The sequence below is a fragment of the Pimephales promelas genome, chromosome 14, assembly GCF_988280905.1.
Source record: "Pimephales promelas chromosome 14, fPimPro1.hap1.1, whole genome shotgun sequence".
NCBI classification, from domain to species: Eukaryota; Metazoa; Chordata; class Actinopteri; order Cypriniformes; family Leuciscidae; genus Pimephales; species Pimephales promelas.
In genome coordinates this window covers 35,135,568-35,157,847 of record NC_142782.1, presented here as the reverse complement: position 1 = coordinate 35,157,847, position 22,280 = coordinate 35,135,568, and the positions used below count along the sequence as shown (strand labels likewise).

The 22,280-nt window shown below is 36.9% G+C and overlaps 1 protein-coding gene across 2 annotated transcripts; it reads right to left on the bottom strand.

Moving 5' to 3' along the window:
• Window positions 1–129: 129 nt before the first annotated feature.
• smyd1b (SET and MYND domain containing 1b) lies at window positions 130–21,581 on the bottom strand. 2 transcript variants are annotated; one of them, XM_039653379.2, is made up of 11 exons: window positions 20,688–21,581; window positions 20,321–20,604; window positions 16,924–17,100; window positions 13,218–13,431; window positions 12,293–12,423; window positions 10,244–10,282; window positions 9,021–9,216; window positions 5,637–5,729; window positions 5,391–5,554; window positions 4,776–4,944; window positions 130–2,308 (listed from the first exon to the last, which is right to left on the bottom strand). In XM_039653379.2, exons 2-11 carry the CDS (start codon window positions 20,440–20,442, stop codon window positions 2,150–2,152), a joined length of 1,464 nt encoding a protein of 487 aa, XP_039509313.2. In that variant the 5' UTR covers window positions 20,443–20,604; window positions 20,688–21,581; the 3' UTR covers window positions 130–2,149. The 2 variants fall into 2 exon arrangements, with proteins under 2 accessions (XP_039509313.2, XP_039509327.2); XM_039653393.2 differs by lacking the exon at window positions 10,244–10,282 and having other exon boundaries at window positions 20,688–21,579.
• Between the last annotated feature and the right edge of the window lie 699 nt (window positions 21,582–22,280).

Here is a 22,280-nt window from a genome sequence, read left to right as displayed (position 1 = left end):
ATGGTTTAGAGGTAAAGCCATTCATCGCTGTATAAATAATAATAACGTAAAACTGAGCTGTGAAAAAGCAACACTTGAGTCTCGACTGTTTCATGGACACGAACAATGAAAGTCAAACCACAAACATCATCATTTAAACCCGACGAGTCTTTAATTACAAAAAAAAATTAATATTCCAAATGACACTCAAAAACAAAGAACAGCCTAAAAAAGTCGCCACACAATCGTCACACGGTCATAATTTAGAAAATGATAAATGTGTAAATGTACAGACGCACAGGCTCGCGTTTGATTCCTCATCTAATGCACTCTTAGAAGAAACGATTCTGAATATTCAGTTCATTTAGTTTTAATTACATCTTTATTTTGATTAAATTGTATGAATGAAGTAGCTCGTAAACATACTTTATCACTAGAAAAAAATTAAAAAACCTATTGAACATGAAAGTATTATCAAACCATTATAGACACTTCTCATTTTTAGCATAAAATTGAGTCAAGTAGAGTTCAATATAGAACCTTTTTACTAAGAGTGCAAGTTATATTATTTAGGGATGCACTGAAATGAACATTTTGGCTGATAACGACAACCGATAATTTTTTATATTTGAAAGCTGATAACTGATATATTGGCTGATAAATCAAAATTTGAAAGCTGATAACCGACATATCGGCCGATAAATCAAAATTTGAATGCCGATAACCGATATATCGGCCGATAGATCAAAATTTGAAAGCTGATAACCGATATATCGGCCGATAAATCAAAATTTGAAAGCCGATAACCGATATATCGGCCGATAAATAAAAATTTGAAAGCCGATAACCAATATTTCGGCCGATAAATCAAAATTTGAAAGCCGCTAACCGATAAATCAATATTTGAACGCTGATAACCGATATATCGGCCGATAAATCAAAATTTGAAAGCTGATAACCGATATATCGGCCGATAAATCAAAATTTGAAAGCCGATAACCGATAAATCGGCCGATAAAACAAAATTTGAAAGGCGATAACCGATAAATCGGCCGATAAATCAATATTTGAACGCTGATAACCGATATATCGGCCGATAAATCAAAATTTGAAAGCTGATAACCGATATATTGGCCGATAAATCAAAATTTGAAAGCTGATAACCGATATATCGGCCGATAAATCAAAATTTGAAAGCTGATAACCGATATATCGGCCGATAAATCAAAATTTGAAAGCTGATAACCAATATATCGGCCGATAAATCAAAATTTGAAAGCCGATAACCGATAAATCGGCCGATAAAACAAAATTTGAAAGGTGATAAGCGATAAATCGGCCGATAAATCAATATTTGAACGCTGATAACCGATATATCGGCCGATAAATCAAAATTTGAAAGCTGATAACCGATATATCGGCCGATAAATCAAAATTTGAAAGCTGATAACCGATATATCGGCCGATAAATCAAAATTTGAAAGCTGATAACCGATATATCGGCCGATAAATCAAAATTTGAAAGCCGATAACCGGTATATCGGCCGATAAAACAAAATTTAAAAGCCGATAACCAATATATCGGCCGATAAATCAAAATTTGAAAGCTGATAACCGATATATGGGCAGATAAAACAAAATTTGAAAGCCGATAACCAATATATCGGCCGATAAATCAAAATTTGAAAGCTGATAAGCGATATATCGACCCATAAATCAAAATTTCAAAGCTGATAAGCGATATATCAGCCGATAAATCTAAATTTATCGCAATTAGAAAAAAATACCAATTTTTTCTATCATTTTTGAGAGCCTGATTACAAAAACAAAAGTCTCACCATTACATCCACGTCTCAAACACACGTGTTCTCATTATAGTTTATGTAGCCGATATGACAGAACTGTATTTTCCATTTCTGAAGTGATTCTAATCATATTTCAAGCAATTCAAACCCATCATGTTGAACTGTGCGCATCTGAAGAGTCTCAGCTGAAGGAACTAATACATTATTCATCAAAATAATACATTTTCTTATCAGGCCGATACCGATATCATTAAAAATGAACGTATATTGTCAATACTGACCGATATATATCGTGCATCCCTAATATTATTGGCTCTTTGATGCTTCTTGTAGGAATCTGCTGAATGCGAGCGTGGGTTGTGATGTCACTTCCTGCGGAACAGGTTCTTGATGCTCTCGGCGGCCACGGGCTCGGCCATCATCTTCATGGGCTGGTTCTGCAGCGCCGCCTCACGCATGGAGTGATACACGTACTCGTTCTGCTTGAACATGCGCAGCTCCATCTCCGTCTGCATGCGCATGGCCTGAAAATAACCCAAAATTGTTTAGAGAGTGTGTATATATACAGTCAATCCGAAAATTATTCAGACTCCAGATATGATGTTGATATGTTCCACTAGTGTGTTCAGGACACTATAGTTGATTTGTGTAAGTGAGGAGAGCAAAATAAAGTAAACTGTGCCATATTCCAGCCAAATCTTCTTCATCCAGTGACTACAGTAACAATGATTCCTCCACTTTGAGCTGAAGTGTGTTTTCTGCTCTTTTTACACACACACTGAACAACATGAAGCATTGCTTGAGCTAAACTGCTATTATCTAATCGTGGAGTTCAATTGAACAGCTGACAGATATTCAACATAATTCATGTGCGAGAGTCAAGGACGGAAAAAAAACACTAAAAAATATATATGAAGAGTTCAGATGCAAAAGCCTCTAAATGCCATTTGAAATTTTCTACTTTAATGATGATTTTTAACAAACTTGTTATTTAAGTTCAGTAATTTCACTTAAATGGAAATGATAATTATCTATTAATTGTTATTTAAGTGAAATTACTGAACTTAAATATACAAGTTTGATCAAAATCATCATTAAAGATGAAAATTTCAATTGGCATTTAGAGGCTTTTGCATCTGAACTCTTCATATAATAATGAGTTCTTGTCAGATTCTATTACCATTTCATAAACTATAGCGAATATTAGGAGTGTCACAATATATCGCAATACAAAAATCCATCAATATGTATCGTGGATTATGTTGAATATAATGTATATGTCTGATAATGCAAAATGTTACCAGTGAAAAGTGGGCAAAATTATTTTAAATATATCAAGAGTGGCAGAGTACAAGCATATTCCGTATTTTCAGCATGTTTTGTTAACCTCTCAATAATATCGTACACTATAAACAATGCTGGGTTGTTTTAACACGAATTTGGATAAAATATGGACAAACCCAAATGTTGGGGTAAAAATGTCATTTTAAATTTTAACGCAACTTTCACTTTCAACTGTAAATTTTTTAATAATGCGTTTTTAACCCAACATTTGGGTTTGTCCATATTTGACCCAAATTTGGTCGTGAGTTCAGAATCGTGATCCAATCGTGACGTGAAGGCATCGTTACACACTGTGATAATGTGAGGAATGTTGAAGTCGTCTGAATATTAACATTTATGCATTTGGCGACGCTTTTATCCGAAGCGACTAACATTGCATTTCAAGCTCCACATTTACAGGCGAAACTCGAAAGATTAGAATATGGAGCAAAAGTTCAGTATTCAACTCAAAAGCTGAAACTAATATATTATATAGACTCATTACATACAAAGTGAGATATTTCAAGCCTTTATTTGTTATAAATGTGATGATTATGGCTTACAGATATGAAAACCTTTTCACAATATTCTAATTTTGAATTTGGGGTTTAAGCCACAATCATCACAATTATAACAAATAAAGGCTTGAAATATCTAACTCGCATGCAGTGGTGGAATGTAACGAAGTACAAATACTTCGTTACTTTACTTAAGTACATTTTTCACGTATCTTTACTTTACTTAAGTAGAATAAATAGTGCATACTTTTTACTTTTACTTCGTTACATTTTGCAGCAATTATTCTACTTTCTACTCCACTACATTTCTACAACTTCTGTTACATTTTCGTTACATTTTCTGATCACTTTTTCCCCCGCCAAAACGTAATCTGACCGTCCGTTCGTTGCACGTTTGTTTCACCAGTGATGTTTGGTTGCCATAGATACAGTATATCAACCCGGTCACACTAAATGTGTCTCACACGCAGTGTGTTTATCGTGCAACTCATACGCGAAAATTTGTTTTTACGTGCATAGGAAACACACCGTGTGTAATATATGTTTGGTTTGGTTAGGATTATGGCAAGATAATAAATGAATCGCGTTTACTGCCAAACATATTAACATATAGTAAGGATAAGCATGATATTGCCTAATTGCAAGCTTGTTTCAGAAACGGTGACATTTTTTTTCCATCATTATTGAACATCATTATAGGAGTAGGCTATTAGGTTGAATGAGTTAGAATTAAATGTTTTATTAATCATTAGAAAATAGACATTAAGATAATAAATTGTTATGCAAGTACTTTTACTTTTAATACTTAAAGTACATTTAAAATAAACTACTTTTTACTTTTTACTTAAGTATGGTTGTCATTGTGTTACTTCTACTTTTACTAAAGTAAATATTTATCTGGGTATTTGTACTTTTACTTAAGTACTGAGATTCAGAACTTCCTCCACCACTGCTCGCATGTTTGAGTCTATAAAATATATTGATTTACTGAAATAAATGAACTTTTGCACCATATTCATATTTTTCGAGTTTCGCCTGTACATTCTTCTCAGTTCTTGCTCTCCCTGGGAATCGAGCCCGTGACCTCTGAGCCGCAGGAGAGCTGTGGATATATCTCAGGCTCGTGTGACGGGTGTTGGCGGAGCTGTACCTCCAGGTCTTTGGTGATGGGATGTGTCGGGCCGTGTGTGATCATCAGGATGGCGTAGGCTTTGCAGATCATGCCGTGGCCGACCTCGATCAGTCCCGCCTGCCAGTGCGTCACGCCGGCCCGCATCGTGGCCATTCCCAGCTGAGCGTGGTTGGGATGGTACAGTTTTCTATTTCGACACACACACACATATAAAGACGAACTATTAAGCCTTTTCTCAAAGTCTTGATGCTGTTTTTGGGCTCTACTCAAATAGATCTGCATGCATTATTTACCCATAATCCCCAAAGCTCTAGGATTATTGTGAGCGATGATACACACCTCGTGAACTCGTCTAAGTATCAAGTGTCTAACGAAACGAAGTTCACTTTTGTACCAGAAGCCATTCGTATTTGTAATGCACATTTTTTATTAAAGAGGTTTTGAGGTTGTAATTAATTTGTGTGTGTGTGTGTGTGTGTGTGTGTGGTTTTATTATAAAGCATGGTGTGCATTGGAATATTAATGTTTCTAATGCATGTCTTTTTAGTTTGTGATGTGATGTCACACTGCCCTAATATAATTACCCCTTGTGGGATTAATAAAGTGGTTAATTTAACACACACACACACTCACAGGTATCCCTCCACCATCTTGCGCGCATACGTAGACGCCTCGTCGAAGAACTGCAGGTATGAAAGCACTTCGCTGAGTGTGCTCCACATGCGCAGCTGATAGATGTGTGTGTTGGCCAGCACGTTCTCCTGCTTCTTCACACACTCGCGGCAGATCTTCACCACCTGCACACACACACACACATACTCGTGTTACGTTACACACCTGCAGCTGCATGCACTGGTCCGTACGGAGACTCATCTGTACCTCGTTGTAGTTGGCGTCCTGCCGGGCCTTCTCCATCTTCTCCAGCATCTTCCGGCTGTATTCCGTGATTTCTTTCACCGTTTCTTCTGGAACCTGCAGAGGAACATCCAACATCACGCTCAAACTCCGTCAGCCTCATTTATACTTCAGTATTAGGGGTCAGGGGTTCCGAGGGTCGTCAGGGGTTCTGAGGGTCATTTGGGGTCATGGTTTCTGAGGGTCATTAGGGGTCAGGGGTTCCGAGGGTCGTCAGGGGTTCTGAGGGTCATTAGGGGTTCTGAGGGTCATTAGGGGTTCTGAGGGTCATTAGGGGTCATGGTTTCTGAGGGTCATTAGGGGTCAGGGGTTCCGAGGGTCGTCAGGGGTCCTGAGGGTCATTAGGGGTTCTGAGGGTCATTAGGGGTCAGGGGTTCTGAGGGTCATTAGGGGTCAGGGGTTCCGAGGGTCGTCAGGGGTTCTGAGGGTCATTTGGGGTCATGGTTTCTGAGGGTCATTAGGGGTTCTGAGGGTCATGAGGGGTCAGGGGTTCTGAGGGTCATTTGGGGTCATGGTTTCTGAGGGTCATTAGGGGTTCTGAGGGTCATTAGTGGTTCTGAGGGTCATTAGGGGTCAGGGGTTCTGAAGGTCATTAGGGGTCAGGGGTTCTGAGGGTCATTAGAGGTTAAGGGTTCTGAGGGTCATTAGGGGTTCTGAGGGTCATTAGGAGTCAGGGGTTCTGAGGGTCATTAGGGGTTCTGAGGGTCATTAGGGGTCACACGTTCTGAGGGTCATTAGAGGTCAGGGGTTTTGAGGGTCATTAGGGGTTCTGAGGGTCATTAGGGGTTCTGAGGGTCATTAGGGGTTTTGAGGGTCATTAGGGGTCAGGGGTTCTGAGGGTCATTAGGGGTTCTGAGGGTCATTTGGGGTCATGGTTTCTGAGGGTCATTAGGGGTTCTGAGGGTCATTAGTGGTTCTGAGGGTCATTAGGGGTCAGGGGTTCTGAAGGTCATTAGGGGTCAGGGGTTCTGAGGGTCATTAGAGGTTCTGAGGGTCATTAGGAGTCAGGGGTTCTGAGGGTCATTAGGGGTCACACGTTCTGAGGGTCATTAGAGGTCAGGGGTTTTGAGGGTCATTAGGGGTTCTGAGGGTCATTAGGGGTTTTGAGGGTCATTAGGGGTCAGGGGTTCTGAGGGTCATTAGGGGTTTTGAGGGTCATTAGGGGTCAGGGGTTTTGAGGGTCATTAGGGGTCAGGGGTTTTGAGGGTCATTAGGGGTTCTGAGGGTCATTAGGAGTCAGGGGTTCTGAGGGTCATTAGGGGTTCTGAGGGTCATTAGGAGTCAGGGGTTCTGAGGGTCATTAGGAGTCAGGGGTTCTGAGGGTCATTAGGGGTCACAGGTTCTGAGGTCATTAGGGGTTTTGAGGGTCATTAGGAGTCAGGGGTTCTGAGGGTCATTAGGGGTCAGGGATTCTGAGGGTCATTAGGGGTCACAGGTTCTGAGGTCATTAGGGGTTTTGAGGGTCATTAGGAGTCAGGGGTTCTGAGGGTCATTAGGGGTTCTGAGGGTCATTAGGAGTCAGGGGTTCTGAGGGTCATTAGGGGTCACAGGTTCTGAGGTCATTAGGGGTTTTGAGGGTCATTAGGAGTCAGGGGTTCTGAGGGTCATTAGGGGTTCTGAGGGTCATTAGGAGTCAGGGGTTCTGAGGGTCATTAGGGGTCACAGGTTCTGAGGTCATTAGGGGTTTTGAGGGTCATTAGGAGTCAGGGGTTCTGAGGGTCATTAGGGGTTCTGAGGGTCATTAGGAGTCAGGGGTTCTGAGGGTCATTAGGGGTCAGGGATTCTGAGGTCATTAGGGGTTTTGAGGGTCATTAGGGGTTAGGGATTCTGAGGTCATTAGGGGTTTTGAGGGTCATTAGGGGTCAGGGATTCTGAGGGTCATTAGGGGTTTTGAGGGTCATTAGGGGTCAGGGATTCTGAGGGTCATTAGGGGTTTTGAGGGTCATTAGGGGTCAGGGATTCTGAGGGTCATTAGGGGTTTTGAGGGTCATTAGGGGTCAGGGATTCTGAGGTCATTAGGGGTTCTGAGGGTCATTAGGGGTCAGGGATTCTGAGGGTCATTAGGGGTTCTGAGGGTCATTAGGAGTCAGGGGTTCTGAGGGTCATTAGGGGTCAGGGATTCTGAGGTCATTAGGGGTTCTGAGGGTCATTAGGGGTCAGGGATTCTGAGGGTCATTAGGGGTTCTGAGGGTCATTAGGAGTCAGGGGTTCTGAGGGTCATTAGGGGTCAGGGATTCTGAGGTCATTAGGGGTTCTGAGGGTCATTAGGGGTCAGGGATTCTGAGGGTCATTAGGGGTTCTGAGGGTCATTAGGAGTCAGGGGTTCTGAGGGTCATTAGGGGTTCTGAGGGTCATTAGGAGTCAGGGGTTCTGAGGGTCATTAGGAGTCAGGGGTTCTGAGGGTCATTAGGGGTCACAGGTTCTGAGGTCATTAGGGGTTTTGAGGGTCATTAGGGGTCAGGGATTCTGAGGGTCATTAGGGGTTTTGAGGGTCATTAGGGGTCACACGTTCTGAGGGTCATTAGAGGTCAGGGGTTTTGAGGGTCATTAGGGGTCAGGGATTCTGAGGTCATTAGGGGTTCTGAGGGTCATTAGGGGTCAGGGATTCTGAGGGTCATTAGGGGTTCTGAGGGTCATTAGGAGTCAGGGGTTCTGAGGGTCATTAGGGGTTCTGAGGGTCATTAGGAGTCAGGGGTTCTGAGGGTCATTAGGGGTTTTGAGGGTCATTGGGGGTCAGGGGTTTTGAGGGTCATTAGGGGTTTTGAGGGTCATTAGGAGTCAGGGGTTCTGAGGGTCATTAGGAGTTCTGAGGGTCATTAGGAGTTCTGAGGGTCATTAGGAGTCAGGGGTTCTGAGGGTCATTAGGGGTCAGGGGTTCTGAGGGTCATTAGGGGTCAGGGATTCTGAGGTCATTAGGGGTTTTGAGGGTCATTAGGGGTCAGGGGTTAAGTCATTCGAGCTCAGACTAGAGTTCTGCTCCTTATCTTTCACTGAAGGACTGAGATATTAATAACAGCACTAATCTCTGCAGAGCCACAGGACTCAGATAGTGCTGCAACATGCTGTGTGTCTCCTGCCTTCTCATATCTGCTTCTCTCATTCGTTCGTTCTTTCATTGATTCATTTGTTCGTTCATTCATTCAATGTATCATTCATTCACTCAATCAGTCATTCGTTCTTTCATTCATTTGTTAATTGAATCATTCATTCATTCAATCATCTGTTCATTCGTTCGTTCGTTCATTCATTCAATCATTCAATCATTAATTGATCCATGCATTGATTAATTAATTCATTCGATCACTCATTGATTGATTGACTAATGTTACGTCTGAGAGTAAGCGTCACCTTCTCTCCCTCCGGCTCGGCTCCGGCCATCTTCAGGTCGTCTCCGGTGCGGTTGGTGCAGTGTTCGCAGGTGCAGTCGAAGTAATACTGTTGCTTCAGCAAACGCCTGCGGTCTTCAGACAGGTTGAGATAGTCCACATACGACACGGTCACCTCTTCCCCGGGACTGATCTTCCCCAGCGCTCGCAGCTCGATTCTGTGACACACACACACACATGCTCGAACCAGAGCACACACAACTAATCTACACACTTCAGCCTCATGAACCGGTTCCTGCGCTCACAGTCCAGATCAAGCGCACATAACCAAACACTCTTTGCTAACTAGGCGAAAACAGAGGAGTTGTGTATATAGACCCAGATTGTGATCATATACAACATATTAACGGAAACACAGAGACACACACAGACGAATGTTCGTGAGATATTTGCATGAGTGTAATTAGTTGTGGCAGATGTCAAGACTGGAAGGAAGTGTTATTAGATGCGAAAGAGGTTAGAAGTGACCAACCACCCGTCACCAGCTCTCGGCACACTTCAATTCTGTCATCATTTGACTCTCGATTCGTTACAACGACGTTTCTTTCTTCAGCAGAACATGAAAGAAAACACAATGAAACATGGAAACGAACTTGAGCATTTGTAAATGATAACAGAATTTTATATAAATATCAGTATTTGATTTAGGGTTTAATCCAGATTATCCAGAACAAACGTTCTCCCAGTAAAGTTAATAGATCGTTATCGGTTCTTGAAACGTTCATGATTCAATGTTCAATGTTCAAATGTTTCAAAATTGAAAGGAATCGCTTTATTAAAGTCCCGACCTTGTAACCAATCAGATCGACGTGTGATCGTCAACCAGGAGGCGGGGCTCATTTGCATATTCATAGAACCGCACATACTAAATGAGGCGAGGGTGTCGAGTTACATTCAAGACATGGGAAAAACGTTTAAATATGTAATTTTAGTGATCACAGATGAGTTTTAAGGGATGAAATGATTGACTAAAGGGGGACTTTAAATGTTTAGATGTTTAACTTTTCAGAGAACTTTACTGGAACGTTATCTAAAATGAGTTAGTGCAAGCGAACTCTCCTGATTAAAGCTGTGTCTCCGTCATGTTCTGTTTGGCCGTGTTTGGGTAGTTGATTATGTGAAATGAAAGATGTGATGAAAGAAAGAAGAAGATCTGATGAAAGAGGTACGTTTAAACGGACCCACCTCTTCTGAGAATGATACATAGTATCGACAGCCGACTGACTGAAACACAAAGCAAGAAGCAGCTGGACTTACTGAACTCAGGAGACTGTTCTCAATCAAACTCTGCTAGCTGTTGTTCTGACGTTACAAAACAGGCAAAGCTACAATTACGCACATTATACGTGTGGAGGCCAAATGCTGGTGTACTTCAAATTAAAATTACACAGCTTTATTTGGACGTTTCCATGTAAGCTGGTTTGAGCCACAGAATGAAAAATAAAAAAGGTTATTGCGACTTTTTATTTCAGAATTGGGTGATAGAAAGTCGCAATTATGAATTATAAACTCAGAATTGAGAGATATAAACTGGAAATTCAGACTTTTTTTAACCTTAGAATTTAACTTCATAACTCGCAATTGCAAGTTTATATCTCACAATCCTGAGAAAAAAATGTCAGAATTGTCTGATATAAAGTCATAATTGCGTTATATAAAATTGCAATTGTGAGAAAAAAAGTCAGATTTCGGACTTTATAACACAATTCTGACTTTATATCTCGCAATTCTGACTTTGTATGAGTTTATATCACAAAATTCTGACTTTATAGGAGTTTTTATCACACAATTCTGACTTTATATGAGTTTTTATCACACAATTCTGACTTTATATGAGTTTATATCACACAATTCTGACTTTATATGAGTTTATATCACACAATTCTGACTTTATATGTCGCAATACTGACTTTATATCTCGTAATTCTGACTTTGTATGAGTTTATATCACAAAATTCTGACTTTATAGGAGTTTTTATCACACAATTCTGACTTTATATGAGTTTATATCACACAATTCTGACTTTATATCTCGCAATTCTGACTTTGTATGAGTTTATATCACAAAATTCTGACTTTATAGGAGTTTTTATCACACAATTCTGACTTTATATGAGTTTTTATCACACAATTCTGACTTTATATGAGTTTATATCACACAATTCTGACTTTATATGTCGCAATTCTGACTTTATATCTCGCAATTCTGACTTTGTATAAGTTTATATCACAAAATTCTGACTTTATATGAGTTTATATCACACAATTCTGACTTTATAGGAGTTTTTATCACAAAATTCTGACTTTACATGAGTTTATATTTCAAAATTCTGACTTTATAGGAGTTTATATCACACAATTCTGACTGTATAGGAGTTTATATCACAAATTTTTGACTTTACATGAGTTTACATCACAAAATTTTGACTTTATAGGAGTTTTTATCACAAAATTCTGACTTTACATGAGTTTATATGACAAAATTCTGACTTTACAGGAGTTTATATTACAAAATTCTGACTTTACAGGAGTTTATATGACAAAATTCTGACTTTACAGGAGTTTATATGACAAAATTCTGACTTTATAGGAGTTTATATCACACAATTCTGAATTTATATGTCACAATTTTGACTTTATATGTCGCAATTCTGACTTTATATCTCGCAATACTGACTTTATATGAGTTTATATCACAAAATTCTGACTTTATAGGAGTTTTTATCACAAAATTCTGACTTTATATTAGTTTATATTACAAAATTCTGACTTTATAGGAGTTTATATCACACAATTCTGACTTTATATGAGTTTAAATAAAAAAAATGTGAGAAATAAAGTCAGAATTTTGAGATGTAACTGGAAATTATGGCAATTATGACAATTATCTTTTAAAACGTTTCATCCTGTGGCGGAAACACGCTTCCATAACATTCTCTGTGAGTCTCGTTCATTGAGAGCGTCTTATCATGACCATCATGAGTTGAAAGAATGCATGTTCACCACACATTAACGCTACGGTATGGCACACACAGGCCGCAGTATTTGGGTGAACACACACATTTCACGGAAACCCTGAATCACATGAGCGGGTTATTCCCTTCCCAACTCTTTCAGTTCAAACTCTCAGTTCCTCCAGCTCATCGTTCTCTCGGACTCCTCGCCCACACACTACTTTCACCTGTCCGCTCTCACGCTCACACTGAGGATCTGAAGACCGGCGCCGACACTCACTTGCCGTTGTTGAGTATGACGGTACAGTTGGGCCAGCAGTCGTGGTTCACTAGACACAAGTTAGGAAACAACCCGACGCCAACCGCCTGCAAACCTCTCTGATCGCTCACCATGAACCCGTTACAGTTGATCTGGGGAAACGCGGAAGACACAAAAGTGCAATTATGTGTTAAAAAATGTGATATATTATTGCAATTTAAAATATCATTTTTCTATGTGAATATATAGTAAAGTGTAATTTATTCCTGTGATTTCCAGCATCATTACTCCAGTCTTCAGTGTCACATGATCCTCCAGAAATCACTCTAATATGAAGATCTGATGATCAACAAACATTATTATCAATGCTGAAGACGGTTCATTTTTTTGTGGTAAATTTGACAACCTGCTATTCAAAAGTTTAGAATAACTAAGATTAAAATATTTGATATTAATATTTGTACTCATCAAGGAAAACCAAATTTATGATGGTTTCCACAAAAATATGAACTGTTTTCAACACTGATAATAATCATCAGATTAGAAAAATTAGAATATGATGCAAAAGTTCAGTAATTCAACTTAAAAGGTAAAGACTCATTACATGCAAAGTGAGATATTTTATTTATTTGTTATAATTGTGATGATTATGACTCACAATATTCTATTTTTGAATTTGGGGTTTAAGCCATAATCATCACAATTATAACAAATAAAGGCTTGAAATATCTCACTTTGCATGTAATGAGTCTATATAATATATTAGTTTCAGCTTTTAAGTTGAATTACTGAAATAAATGAACTTTTGCACCATATTCAAACTTATTCACATAGAAAACAACATTTTAAGATATAATATGTCAATTTTTTTTCTGTATTTTTGATCAGCCTTTGTGACTTCTTCATTCAAACACATTAAACATGATGATTATTCGGAGGAACGCACCACTCCGAGGATATGTGAGATGCTGTCCACCGTGTGCTGTTTGCTCCCGCGAGGCCAGAAGTCCAGGAAGTTGTGGATGTCGACTTTGAAGTCCTTCAGGTCGTCCTCGTTCATGTCAGAGACGTGGTTTTCCAGTTCATCCAGGGTCGTCATCTGCATGTCCGAGACCACCATTCCATGCTTATCGACACGCCACATGATGCGAGCCGCGAGACTAAAACACAGAACATCACATTTGTACATCATTTCTGTCACATATGAGCGTGAACGCTACGTGCAGAACGCCACCGTGAAGGGAGCTTTCCCTCGCGGGTCAAAATGACCTAAAATTATACTTTTTATTATTTAATTTTGTTATTCAGAAAGCTTATTTTATTTCTATTTCTAATGCAATTTTTGGGGAGAATTTTTGTTATTTTTTATTTTATTTACTGTATTTGATCAATAAATAATAAATAAATAGTAATTTAAGCACATTCAACTTAAATTCAAAATAACCCTTTTAAATCAGCTAAATATCTGACGTTGTGCGTCTTTGCCGACCACTTGTGTTAAATAAACAATATAACATAATATTTAATGACTTTCATGACGCATTCAGATACTGTACACGTGTAGATATTATAAAATCATTTTTAGGTAAAGTTTTAGCATTTTTAGTTAGAAAAACTAAAAATGCTGAAGCTTTTTAAAATTTCTATTTTTAATGCAATTTTTTGGGAGAATTTTTTTATTTTTTATTTTATTTACCTTTAAATGACTGTATTTGATCAATAAATAATAAATAAATAGTAATTTAAGCACATTTCTCATATTCTTTGAACTTAAATTCAAAATAACTCTCTTAATTCAGCTCTAAATATCAGACATTGTGTGTCTTTGCCGACCGCTTGTGTTACATAAATAATATAACATAATATTTCATGACTTTCATGACGCATTCAGATACTGTACACGTGTAGATATTATAAAAATGCTAAAACTTTTAAAAATTTCTATTTTTAATGCAATTTTTTGGGAGAATTTTTTTATTTTTTTATTTTATTTACCTTTAAATGACTGTATTTGATCAATAAATAATAAATAAATAGTAATTTAAGCACATTTCTCATATTCTTTCAACTTAAATTCAAAATAACTCTCTTAATTCAGCTCTAAATATCTGACGTTGTGTGTCTTTGCCGACCACTTGTGTTAAATAAATAATATAACATAATATTTAATGACTTTCATGACGCATTCAGATACTGTACACGTGTAGATATTATAAAATCATTTTTGGTAAAGTTTTAGCATTTTTAGTTAGAAAAACTAAAAATGCTGAAGCTTTTTAAAATTTCTATTTTTAATGCAATTTTTTGGGAGAATTTTTTTATTTTTTATTTTATTTACCTTTAAATGACTGTATTTGATCAATAAATAATAAATAAATAGTAATTTAAGCACATTTCTCATATTCTTTGAACTTAAATTCAAAATAACTCTCTTAATTCAGCTCTAAATATCAGACATTGTGTGTCTTTGCCGACCGCTTGTGTTACATAAATAATATAACATAATATTTCATGACTTTCATGAAGCATTCAGATACTGTACACGTGTAGATATTATAAAAATGCTAAAACTTTTAAAAATTTCTATTTTTAATGCAATTTTTTGGGAGAATTTTTTTATTTTTTAATTTTATTTACCTTTAAATGACTGTATTTGATCAATAAATAATAAATAAATAGTAATTTAAGCACATTTCTCATATTCTTTCAACTTAAATTCAAAATAACCCTTTTAAATCAGCTAAATATCTGACGTTGTGCGTCTTTGCCGACCACTTGTGTTACATAAATAATATAACATAATATTTCATGACTTTCATGACGCATTCAGATACTGTACACGTGTAGATATTATAAAATCATTTTTTGGTAAAGTTTTAGCATTTTTAGTTATAAAAACTAAAAATGCTGAAGCTTTTTAAAATTTCTATTTTTAATGCAATTTTTTGGGAGAATTTTTTTATTTTATTTACCTTTAAATGACTGTATTTGATCAATAAATAATAAATAAATAGTAATTTAAGCACATTTCTCATATTCTTTCAACTTAAATTCAAAATAACCCTTTTAAATCAGCTAAATATCTGACGTTGTGCGTCTTTGCCGACCACTTGTGTTAAATAAATAATATAACATAATATTTAATGACTTTCATGACGCATTCAGATACTGTACACGTGTAGATATTATAAAATAATTTTTTGGTAAAGTTTTAGCATTTTTAGTTATAAAAACTAAAAATGCTAAAACTTTTTAAAATTTCTATTTTTAATGGAATTTTTTGGGAGAATTTTTTTATTTTTTATTTTATTTACCTTTAAATGACTGTATTTAATCAATAAATAATAAATAATTAGTAATTTAAGCACATTCTTTCAACTTAAATTCAAAATAACCCTTTTAAATAAGCTAAATATCTGACATTGTGTGTCTTTGCCGACCGCTTGTGTTACATAAATAATATAACATGATATTTCATGACTTTCATGACGCATTCAGATACACATGTATATATTATAAAATCATTTTTTGCTACAGTTTTAGCATTTTTAGTTAGATGTTTTAGCATTTTTAGGTTTATCTGTGTGTACTGAAGCACTCTTCGCGGTCAGAAATAAAATTTCAACCCAATCCATTACTTTTGTGTGTGTGTGTGTGTATTTGTGGATCAAGTGTGACAAAAGTCCAGGGGTCTTGGACTCCTCTGAGATTTTTTGGGGTCAAAGTTTTGGGTCAAAATGAGCCGAGGGAATGATGAGGCCTAAGATACACTGAAAACACCAGCATTGATGTGTGCATTCACATATATGTGTATTTAACATGCCCTTTTCAAGCACTACTCTTAGTTTTGTTTTGAACTACAATGAGAGATCTCACTTATCAAACAACATCTTTATTTTAATTCAAATTGTAAAAAAGGTAAATAGATAAACAAAATGGTTCAAATAAAGAGTAACACAAGCATTGACTGTGGAAACGTAACCATTGAAAGGACACTATGAGAAAGACATCGCTTTCCTCTTTCAAACTGATTTTTTCCCACATGAATATATGATTGAAATGCTGCATCATATACGTGGATATTTATGAGCAATATCACACTCATAACCATGTGAAATTACTCTATATCAATATCAGATGGACTGGAGTGTTAATGGTCCCACTTTATATTAAGTGGCTTTAAGTACTATGTACTTACATTGAACAATAAGTACAATGTATTATTGTGTTCCTGTTGTATTGTAAAACACTTTTGCTGCTATTGAGGTGTGATACGGGTAAGGTTAGGGACAGGTGTGGTGGTATATGGGTAGGTTTAAGGGTATTATATGTTAAGGTGTGAGGGGAGGGTCAACTGTGTAATTACAAATGTAATTACATAAATTAATTATAGCTGTAATTACATGCTGGAATTTTAAAATGTAAGTACAATGTAAAAACATGTATGTACACAATAAGTCCATTGTATCAAATTATTAATTTCAATGTAATTACATAGTACTTAAAGCCACTTAATATAAAGTGGGACCGTGTTGGTCTTGCATTAAAAGGTTGTTTTATCATTAAAATTAATTCATAAATATGGAGAGTTTTCCAGGACTAATGTCAGATTCAAGCATCGCTGATCATAACGGAAGTGTTTCGGCTCGTACCGGATGTTTTCATTGGGTGCTTTCCCGTAGCTCTTGATGGCAGCGCACTCGAGCTTGTGCTCTTCCCACGCGGCTCGCTGACACGTCCGGTCGCAGTATTGAGCGAATCGGCACTGACCGCAGCGCTGGAGCTTCTCCTGCCGCCGGAAACACCAGTGACACACACTGGACACCAGACTGGAACAGAGGACGCTTCATTACGCCACACACACACACTCTAACACACTTACAGATCATGTAGAAACACAAACTTTACACACATGCCAGCATGATGAAACTCAGTTGCCATAGCAACACTATATAGAGAAAACAATGCATCAATATATATAAAAAAACTCTTTACATTTACAAACGCATTTACAGATGAAAAATAAATACTCTGAACCCCAATTTGCACAAACTGGGAAAGTCCAGAAGTGAGTTGTGCCCGCTCTACACATCAGAGTTTCTGACAGTATTTGGTGACACACTTATACTGTACATTATCCTTTCATGCTGAATCATCTTATGCAACCCTGTTTTTATATCTCATGTTCAAACAGGAAAACCGATTCTTCACGGTCTGATCATAAATTGCTCGATTATAATCTTGATTTTACAGTGTGTTATTTCAAGACAAGTTCGGATCTGGAAAAGCCACGCAAGTTCTTCTTGAGCCTTGGGTTAAATATAGACTATAAACAGCATATGACACCTCGACTGGATTGACCCCTGCTATTTACAGCTCAATAATCAGTGTTACTGTGGAATCTCACTTGTAGAGGCTCTATGGGGAACTTTAAAGGTTGTGTCAGGCGCTTTTAGGGGTTCCAGCATGAGATGAAGCTTTTAGTGTATTAGTAAATATAATTGATCAGTAATTTATCGCATTTAAGAGCTATTGAATCCCATTTTCTCTAAGAGTGTACTAGTTTTTAGTGATATTTTGAATTACACTGAAAACAATCTGCTGTATGGAAGCTTGTTTCCGCCTCAGAATAAAAAATGGAAAAGGCAATTGCGACTTTTTACCTCACAATTGCAAGATGTCAGTGTTTGAGATTTAAAGTCACACATTGCGAGATAAAGTCAAAAAATTGTGTTATAAAGTCAGAATTGTGAGATATAAAGTCAGAATTGTGAGATATAAAGTCAGAATTGCGAGATATAAAGTCAGAATTGCGAGATATAAAGTCAGAATTGTGAGATATAAAGTCAGAATTGCGAGATATAAAGTCAGAATTGTGAGATATAAAGTCAGAATTGTGAGATATAAAGTCAGAATTGCGAGATATAAAGTCAGAATTGCGAGATATAAAGTCAGAATTGTGAGATATAAAGTCAGAATTGCGAGATATAAAGTCAGAATTGTGAGATATAAAGTCAGAATTGCGAGATATAAAGTCAGAATTGCGAGATATAAAGTCAGAATTGTGAGATATAAAGTCAGAATTGTGAGATATAAAGTCAGAATTGTGAGATATAAAGTCAGAATTGCGAGATATAAAGTCAGAATTGTGAGATATAAAGTCAGAATTGCGAGATATAAAGTGAGAATTGTGTGATATAAAGTCAGAATTGCGAGATATAAAGTCAGAATTGCGAGATATAAAGTCAGAATTGTGAGATATAAAGTCAGAATTGAGTGATATAAAGTCAGAATTGCGAGATATAAAGTCAGAATTGCGAGATATAAAGTCAGAATTGTGAGATATAAAATCATGAGATGATGAATCTTAATTTTGAGATAAAAAGTTCCAATTATCTTTTAAAATGTTTTATTCTGTGGCGGAAACAAGCTTTCAAAACTATAGGATTTACCATTTTCACTCAGAAATTATGACAAAATTTCATAAATAGTTACAAAAAAAAGGCAACTAACACTGAATTAAAGGAGTAGTTCACTTTAAAAAAAAACTTTTGCTGATAATTTACTCGGCCCCATGTCATCCAAGATGTCCATGTCTTTCTTTCTTCAGTTGAAAAGAAATGAAGGTTTTTGATGAAAACATTCCAGGATTTTCTCCATATAATGGACTTCAATGGGGACCAAACGGTTCAAGGTCCAAATGAGAGTTTCAGTGCAAACTGTTCAAAGGGCTTTAAACAACACCAGACGATGAATAAGGGTCTTATCAAGGACCCATTGAGTCATGACTCAAAAAAAGATTTGTTCATTTTGATGAATGAGTTCGAACAGGAGAGTCACGAACACGCATCACAGAACAGAGCAAGGCGAGCATTTGAGCTTATAAAACTTAAACTTTTTTATTTATTTTTTAAATAACCGCTCGTTTCGCTTGATAAGACCCTTATTCATCGTCTGGTGTCGTTTAAAGGCCTTTGAACAGTTTGCACTGAAACTGTCATTTGGACCTTGAACCGTTTGGACCCCATTGAAGTCCATTATATGGAGAAAATCCTGGAATGTTTTCATCAAAAACCTTCATTTCTTTTCGACTGAAGAAAGAAAGACATGGACATCTTAGATGACACGGGGGTGAGTAAATTATCAGCTAAAGTTTTTTCAAAAGTGAACTACTCCTTTAAATGAGGTTCGGGAGGAGCCTAAACACTCAGTCCTGTCAATCATCATTACAAGCAGACGATATAAGCAGACCTCAACCATTCAAATTATAAGAAATAAAGGCTTGAAATATCTCACTTTGCATGTAATGAGTCTATATAATATATTAGTTTCACCTTTTAAGTTGAATTACTGAATTTAAATGAACTTTTGCACCATATTCTAATCTTTCGAGTTTCGCCTGTCACCATTATGAATTATAATAATTCCATCATGGGGTGAACGGCTGAATGGCGGGCGATCTAGAGAAACTATTCTCAAGTAGACAAACTGAAACTGTAAACATACTTCAATAATCTTACACTTTAACTTTTTTGTTTATATTATTCGGTTTCCATTTGAATTTAAAGTTTGACTCATTTTCTTCTTTGAAAATATCGCTTTTATTCATTTTATTTCATTTTAAGCCTTTTTTTTTTTTTTTAAATGTCCCTTCGGCGACTCGCTGAGATAAAATACGTTTTAATAATTCCCTCTGTTTCAGTTAAACACACAATCCAATGCTCAAAAGTACCTTTACTCTTCAAACATGACGTTCTTCCTCAGTGTTTCAGTCTCGATTTCCAGCACAAATATCCAAACACTCTTAAATCAAGAGACATTTTCTGGAGAAGAAGCAAAATGACTGAAGATATTAAGATAAAATAATGTGTTTACGCTTGATATGGCATGAGTTTTCCCTTTTAATTCAGTTTAATTCACTGACTCCGTTGTTTAGACTTCATATCTTCAGTCATTGCTCTTCTCCAGTAAATGTGAATGAGGAAGAACATCTTTGAGTTGCCCTTTTCCTCCTCGTCTTCATCATGTGTGTTTGCGCTCGGCTCTCACCTGTCTAACACCACAGACGCCAGCGGGGCCTCAGAGAACAGGACGTCCCCAGCCCACACCTCTTTGGTGGCCCGAAGGCCCCGGCCCTTCCCCGGAGAGTCGAACACTTCCACAAACTCCATGCCTGTCCGTCGTCTTCACTGAAGTCTTCTGTCTGGGATTCCTCGAGCACTCACTAAAATAGCCGAGGGCTCCAGCTGTACCATGTTGGGGTTCGGTGGGGGTGTTTCCAGAAGGTGTGTGTGTCGTCACACGGGGCGGTCCGGCTCAGGAGACCCAGAGGTCTGTGGAAAGAGCAGGAACAGGTGATGCAACAGCGCAGCTGGAGGAGATTTAATGCTGTTTGAGGTTGTAGATATTTACACACTTTTGCCCCGCATGCGCTCACCCGGCGAGAGAGCGAGAGAGAGCGAGAGAGCGAGGGATATTTCTGTCCATCAGCTGGAGCCGCCCGTCAAGAGACAGCTGTCGCCACCTGGAGCTTCCAGCACCTTCCTTCCCCCCCACACACACACACACACACACATCCACTCAAAGCTGTCAATGTGGAGGACTAACAGAAGGGAATAATAATAGTGATGTAAACTCTGAAAGGGCACAAAGGTCAATGAGGGAATAAATTAAAAAATAAATATATAAATATATATTTCTTTAAATATATATATATAATATATATAAATAATAATTACTAAGTAATTAGTTACTGTAATTTAATTATTTTCCCTTGAAAATGTAAAGTATGGGATTACTCTTCATTTATCTGTAATTTAATTAGTTACTTCTGATGTAATTGAGGTAAATACTGTGTATAGATCAATCCGATGCATTTTATGAGGTGTCTAAATATTACGACTGCACTCGTACAAATTCGTATGAATTATTGTAAAATATGTATGAAAAAAGTGTGAAATGTCATGCGATCAGACATAAAACAATAGTGGGTTTAACATCAAAATGTATTGTCTGATGCTAAAAAGTGTTTTTATAATGTAACCTTCTCCACCTTGGTCAGTTTAAGGATAATTCATGCAATTTTATAGTATTTATTTGAAAGAATTAAAACAGATTCATGTCTATCCTTGTATTATTCAGCTGGTTGAGATTGATATGGGATTTTGAAAAAAATTAGTAATTAAATACTTTTTAGAGAGAGTAATTAGTACAGTAATCTAATTACACTGTTGAAGAGGTAATTAGTAACTAGTAATTAATTACTTTTTTAGAGTAACTTACCCAACACTGCATATATAAACATACATTATTTATTCAAATATATATATAATTTAAATTTTTTATTTTAATATATATATTTGAAGAGTTCAGATGCAAAGCCTCTAAGTGCCATTTGAAATTTTCTTCTAAAATGATCATTTTTATCAAGCTTATATATTTAAGTTCGGTAATTTAACTTAAATGGCAATCAAGATTACCTATTAATTGCCATTTAAGTGAAATTACTGAACTTAAATACACAAGCTTGATAAAAATGACCATTCTAAAAGAAAATTTCAAATGGCATTTAGAGGCTTTTGCATCTGAACTCTTCATATATATATATATATATATATATCGATCGTCGGGTGATATCCATGCGCCGCAGTGAGTGTGTGTGTGTGTGTCCTCCTGATCATCGCATGCAAACACATGGACATCTGCTGCTTCCACGATTAGTGACGGACATCACACACACGACACACTCCAGGAAGCACGGCTGATGTAATTAATAACTCATAATGATTTAGTTCTGCTTGTGTCTCTTCTGAAAGAGAATCTCTTCTGTCCTGTTCCTCATTCACACTGTTCCTCTCATCTCTCTCCTCATCATTTGCTGGTTTTCTCTTTTTGTAAGACGAGATTTTAAACGTTTTATTAAAATTATTAGTTAAAATAATCTGCCAATGCGGTCAGAAAAATAATGTTAACTCAAACAGAAACAAGATTATTGTTCTGACCCCATTGG

Coding starts and splice junctions, on each gene's coding strand:
- smyd1b (XM_039653379.2), bottom strand. CDS start 20,442: ATGGAGTTTGTGGAAGTGTTCGACTCTCCGGGGAAGGGCCGGGGCCTT. Junction 17,101..20,320: donor GCGTCTGTGGTGTTAGACAG/GTGAGAGCCGAG, acceptor CCTCTGTTCCAG/TCTGGTGTCCAGTGTGTGTC. Junction 5,730..9,020: donor CCGAGCCGGAGGGAGAGAAG/GTGACGCTTACT, acceptor GTTCCTCTGCAG/GTTCCAGAAGAAACGGTGAA.